This window comes from Oncorhynchus kisutch, linkage group LG29, assembly GCF_002021735.2.
Source record: "Oncorhynchus kisutch isolate 150728-3 linkage group LG29, Okis_V2, whole genome shotgun sequence".
NCBI classification, from domain to species: domain Eukaryota; kingdom Metazoa; phylum Chordata; class Actinopteri; order Salmoniformes; family Salmonidae; genus Oncorhynchus; species Oncorhynchus kisutch.
Genome location: NC_034202.2, coordinates 47,083,192 through 47,089,191, shown reverse-complemented (window position 1 = coordinate 47,089,191; position 6,000 = coordinate 47,083,192). Strand labels below are relative to the sequence as shown.

The window sequence follows — 6,000 nt, the reverse complement described above, 5'->3', positions numbered from 1 at the left end:
TCTTTCTCCTCTCTCCCCTCTCTCCCCTCCTTTTCCCCTCTCCTCCCCCCTCTTTTCTCCTCTCTCCCCTTTTCCCCTCTCCTCTCCCCTCTTTTCTCCTCTCCCCTTTCCCCTCTCTCCCCTCTTTTCTCCTCTCCCCTCTTTTCTCCTCTCCCCTCTTTTCTCCTCTTCTCCCCCTTTTCCCCTCTCTCCCCTCTTCTCTCCTCTCTCCCCTTTTCCCCTCTCCTCTCCCCTCTTTCTCCCCTCTCCCCTTTCCCCTTCTCCCCTCTTTTCTCCTCTCCCCTCTTTTCTCCTCTCCCCTCTTTTCTCCTCTCCCCTCTTTTCTCCTCTCCCCTCTTTTCTCCTCTCCCCTTTCCCCTCTCTCCCCGCTTTTCTCCTCTCCCCTCCTCTTTTCTCCTCTCCTCTCCCCTCTTTTCCCCTCTCCTCTCTCTCCTTTTCCCCTCTCCTCTCTCTCCTTTTCCCCTCTCCTCTCTCTCCTTTTCCCCTCTCCCCTCTTTTCTCCTCTCCTCTCCTGTTTTCTCTCCACAGGTTTAATCATTATTATTGATGTGTTTTTCTTGTAGGAGAGGTCTGCTGACGATCTACATGGCCAACCTGGTAAGAGACTTGTACCTCTTCTGACCACCTCTCTACTTGTTACAGCCCTGCTGTTACACTAAGATCATATGATGGGAATGTGGGCGGGCAGACATACATGTGAATAACTATTGTTTGTGTGTGTGTGTGTTTTGTTTCCTAGGCGACAGAGACCTTGTTCCGTATGGCTGTCACACGAGGCATCGTCAACCCCCTCAAACACGGGGAGGTAGGATGGATGGATGGATGGAGGAGGAGGAGGGAGGATGGATGGAGGAGGAGGAGGGAGGATGGATGGAGGGAGGGAGGGAGGATGGATAGATGGATGGAGGAGGGAGGATGGATGGATGGAGGAGGAGGAGGGAGGATGGATGGATGGATGGATGGATGGAGGAGGGAGGGAGGATGGATGGATGGAGGAGGGATGGATGGATGGATGGAGGAGGGAGGATGGATGGATGGAGGAGGAGGAGGGAGGATGGAGGGAGGGAGGGAGGGAGGGAGGGAGGGAGGGAGGGAGGGAGGGAGGGAGGGAGGGGAGGATGGATGGATGGATGGATGGATGGAGGATGGATGGAGGAGAAGGAGGGAGGATGGATGGATGGATGGAGGAGAAGGAGGGAGGATGGATGGAGGATGGATGGATGGATGGAGGATGGATGGATGGAGGAGAAGGAGGGAGGATGGATGGATGGATGGATGGATGGATGGATGGAGGAGAAGGAGGGAGGATGGATGGATGGATGGATGGATGGATGGAGGGAGGATGGATGGAGGGAGGGACGATTGATGGATTTAGGGGGGAGGAGGAGGAGGATGGATGGAGGAGAGAGGATGGATGGACTTAGGTAGGAGGTATAGGAAGGAGGTAGGATGGATGGAGGGGGAGGGAGGATGTAGTTTGAGGATAGAAAGTGTGAGGGATGTGTCAGTCCTTTAATTGAATCTCACCCTCTCTCTCTCTCCAGGTTCTGCTGTTCTGTATGACAGCATCTCTTTACATGTTCTTCTTCAGGAGTAAAGATGGACTTAAAGGATTCTCCTTCTCAGCGCTCAAGTAAGGCTTCCATATGAACCTGTACCATCTCCAAACATATGGCGGCCATGTTGGATACCACATCGCTCTAAAGGGCCGAGGCCGAGGGGGGTGAGATGGAGGGCCGAGGGGGGTGAGATGGAGGGCCGAGGGGGGTGAGATGGAGGGCCGAGGGGGGTGAGATGGAGGGGGGATGGAGGGAGGGAGGGAGACAGAACGCGTGTCACGGCTGCGTGGTCCCATGGTGTTTATACTAGCGTACTACTACCGTTATAGCTAGAGGTTAGGGGAAGTGTTTATCTATATATATCTATATATATCTGCTGTTGTGATTGCGTTCCTCCCCAGGTTCATCGTTGGGAAGGAGGAGATTCCAACACACTCCAACCTGTCCGAGCACAGCTATCCACAACCCCCGGAGACATCCGTCAACACAGAGTCACAGAGGTCAACAGGAAGCCCCGCATCCGGCAGGAAGTCCCTCATCACCCTCACCAGGAGACTGCTAGAATCTATGTGAGGACACACACACAGTAGCGTTTACACACACACACACAGTAACAATTACAAGCAAGCACACACACATACACACAGAGTTGTAGTGACTGTGTTGTCTGTTTCCAGATGCAAGCATGGACCCAGACATCGATGCTGTAAACACTACCAGGACAACTGCATAGTCTACTGTGTCAAGGTGAGATACCTGGTCACTACCAGGACAACTGCATAGTCTACTGTGTCAAGGTGAGATACCTGGTCACTACCAGGACAACTGCATAGTCTACTGTGTCAAGGTGAGATACCTGGTCACTACCAGGACAACTGCATAGTCTACTGTGTCAAGGTGAGATACCTGGTCACTACCAGGACAACTGCATAGTCTACTGTGTCAAGGTGAGATACCTGGTCACTACCAGGACAACTGCATAGTCTACTGTGTCAAGGTGAGATACCTGGTCACTACCAGGACAACTGGGTCCAGCCTTCCATGAAGATCAGAAACTGGGTCTGGTTTTGGTAGGGTCCAGCCTTCCATGAAGATCAGAAACTGGGTCTGGTTTTGGTAGGGTCCAGCCTTCCATGAAGATCAGAAACTTGGTCTGGTTTGGTAGGGTCCAGCCTTCCATGAAGATCAGACACTGGGTTTGGTAGGATCCAGCCTTCTATGAAGATCGGAAACTGGGTCTGGTTTGGTCTTAAACATACAGGTGTGTGGTAACACGTTATGCCAAGATCAAAAGAGCTCTCTGGGGTCCTCCGAATAAACCCTTGAGTCTGGGAGGAGTTTCAAGTAATTTCACAGCACTGTACACTGAATGTACAAAACATTAAGGTGCCCCCCTCCCCCTTGCCCTCAGCCTCATTTTGTCGGGGCATGGACACTACAAGGTGTCGAAAGTGTTCCACAGGGGTGCTGGTCCATGTTGACTCCAATGTTTCCCACAGTTGTGTCAAGTTGGCTGGATGTCTTTTGGGTGGTGAATCATTCTTGATACAGACCAGAAACTATTGTGTGAAAAAACCCAGCAGCGTTGCAGTTCTTGACACAAACCGGTGCGCTTGACACCTATTACCCCGTTCAAAGGCACTGACGTCTTTTGTCAATTCACCCTCTGAATGGCACACGTACACAATCCAATTCTCAAGGCTTAAAAATCATTATTTAACCTGTCTCCTCCCCAGTAGAGGGGCTCTATACAGTAGAGGGGCTCTATACAGTAGAGGGGCTCTATACAGTATTATCTTGGGGATATTTGACAGCCCTGACTAGTGTATTATCTTGGGGATATTTGACAGCCCTGACTATAGTGTATTATCTTGGGGATATTTGACAGCCCTGACTATAGTGTATTATCTTGGGGATATTTGACAGCCCTGACTATAGTGTATTATCTTGGGGATATTTGACAGCCCTGACTATAGTGCATTATCTAGGGGGGTGTTTGTATGCTGACTTCACAAAATGAATTTCCCTCATTGACTTCTTTAACCCCAAATCCTGTCCTGGTCGTCCTGGTCGTCCTGGTCATCTTGGTTGTCCTGGTCGTCCTGGTCATCTTGGTTGTCCTGGTGTGCCTGGTCGGCCTGGTTGTCCTGGTCATCTTGGTTGTCCTGGTGTGCCTGGTCGGCCTGGTTGTCCTGGTCATCTTGGTTGTCCTGGTGTGCCTGGTCGGCCTGGTTGTCCTGGTCATCTTGGTTGTCCTGGTGTGCCTGGTCTGCCTGGTTGTCCTGGTCATCTTGGTTGTCCTGGTCATCTTGGTTGTCCTGATGTGCCTAGTCGGCCTGGTTGTCCTGGTCATCTTGGTTGTCCTGGTGTGCCTGGTCGGCCTAGTCATCTTGGTTGTCCTGGTGTGCCTGGTCGGCCTGGTTGTCCTGGTCATCTTGGTTGTCCTGGTGTGCCTGGTCGTCCTGGTTGTCCTGGTCGGCCTGGTTGTCCTGGTCATCTTGGTTGTCCTGGTGTGCCTGGTCGGCCTGGTTGTCCTGGTGTGCCTGGTCGGCCTGGTTGTCCTGGTCATCTTGGTTGTCCTGGTGTGCCTGGTCGGCCTGGTTGTCCTGGTGTGCCTGGTCGGCCTGGTTGTCCTGGTGTGCCTGGTGTGCCTGGTCGGCCTGGCTGTCCTGGTCGTCTTGGTTGTCCTGGTGTGCCTGGTCGGCCTGGTTGTCCTGGTCATCTTGGTCGTCCTGGTTGTCCTGGTCGGCCTGGTCATCTTGGTTGTCCTGGTGTGCCTGGTTGTCCTGGTCATCTTGGTTGTCCTGGTCGGCCTGGTTGTCCTGGTGTGCCTGGTCGGCCTGGTCGGCTTCACAAGCGTTCCCAGAAGTCTGGTGATGTTGCCTCTCAGTTTAGAAACTGAAATCGTAATGTATTCATGTGGTTTCCATGGCTACCTGATCCGGTGTCGTCTGAAGGTTATAACAACGTTATAATAATGTTATATTCATGTTTCCAGGGCTTCATCCGTATGTTCAGTGTGGGCTACCTGATCCAGTGTTGTCTGAAGGTTCCGTCAGCGTTCCGCCAGGTCTTCACGAAGCCGTCCCGCCTCCCCTCTCTCTTCTACAACAAAGAAAACTTCCAGCTGGGGGCTTTCCTAGGGTCCTTCGTCTCTATATACAAGGTAAACACTAGATTCACTGTTACTTTTAAAAAAGTCCTATTGCGTATTACTCTTTTACTTCTTCCAACTGTAACTAATGACGTATTACTCCCTGGGAAAAGGAATGAGTTACTGTACTAGTTAGAGGTTCACAGCTGTTATTCTGAAACCTGTTCTCATTCTTTTCTTTGCTTGACGTGGTCTAGTAACTCAAGCAGAGTTTGGTAACACTTTTCGAATTTGGCATCACACAAAATCTACAGGTCATGAGTAACTTGGTAAAAAAAAGAATGGTAGCGATTGGCCTGTAGGTGGCTCTGATTGGCCTGTAGGTGGCTCTGATTGGCCTGTAGGTGACTCTGATTGGCCTGTAGGTGGCTCTGATTGGCCTGTATATAGGTGGCTCTGATTGGCCTGAATATAGGTGGCTCTGATTGGCCTGTATATAGGTGGCTCTTATTGGCCTGTATATAGGTGGCTCTGATTGGCCTGTATATAGGTGGCTCTGATTGGCCTGTATATAGGTGGCTCTGATTGGCCTGTATATAGGTGGCTCTGATTGGCCTGTATATAGGTGGCTCTGATTGGCCTGTATATAGGTGGCTCTGATTGGCCTGTATATAGGTGGCTCTGATTGGCCTGTATATAGGTGGCTCTGATTGGCCTGTATATAGGTGGCTCTGATTGGCCTGTATATAGGTGGCTCTGATTGGCCTGTATATAGGTGGCTCTGATTGGCCTGTATATAGGTGGCTCTGATTGGCCTGTATATAGGTGGCTCTGATTGGCCTGTATATAGGTGGCTCTGATTGGCCTGTATATAGGTGGCTCTGATTGGCCTGTATATAGGTGGCTCTGATTGGCCTGTATATAGGTGGCTCTGATTGGCCTGTATATAGGTGGCTCTGATTGGCCTGTATATAGGTGGCTCTGATTGGCCTGTATATAGTTGGCTCTGATTGGCCTATATATAGGTGGCTCTGATTGGCCTATATATAGGTGGCTCTGATTGGCCTATTTATAGGTGGCTCTGATTGGCCTGTCGGTGTCTTTCCTCATGCTAAGAAATTTGTCTCAAGGCCCCATCAGGTCTGCCAGGATAGGTTGTCCTCCATCTTGGACAGTTTGAACATATGAAGTGTGGTACTAAGTCATGTGTTGCATTGACCCCAAACATACCACTTTGTATTCAGGACATAAAGTTCATTTCTCTGCCACTTGTTTTACCTGTTTTACTTTAGTGCCTTATTGCAAACAGGAGGCGTGTTTTGGAATAGTTTTTATTCTGTACAGGCT

The 6,000-nt window shown here is 50.6% G+C and overlaps 1 protein-coding gene across 1 annotated transcript in view; it reads left to right on the top strand.

Moving 5' to 3' along the window:
• Positions 1 to 6,000, top strand: part of tmem135 (transmembrane protein 135) — a 36,922-nt gene that overhangs the window by 19,006 nt on the left and 11,916 nt on the right. The window contains exons 4-9 of the mRNA XM_031809475.1: positions 564 to 597; positions 740 to 805; positions 1,545 to 1,633; positions 1,961 to 2,128; positions 2,237 to 2,306; positions 4,558 to 4,725. Of these exons, the coding sequence (XP_031665335.1) occupies positions 564 to 597; positions 740 to 805; positions 1,545 to 1,633; positions 1,961 to 2,128; positions 2,237 to 2,306; positions 4,558 to 4,725 (595 nt within the window). The remainder of the gene's footprint in view (positions 1 to 563; positions 598 to 739; positions 806 to 1,544; positions 1,634 to 1,960; positions 2,129 to 2,236; positions 2,307 to 4,557; positions 4,726 to 6,000) is intronic.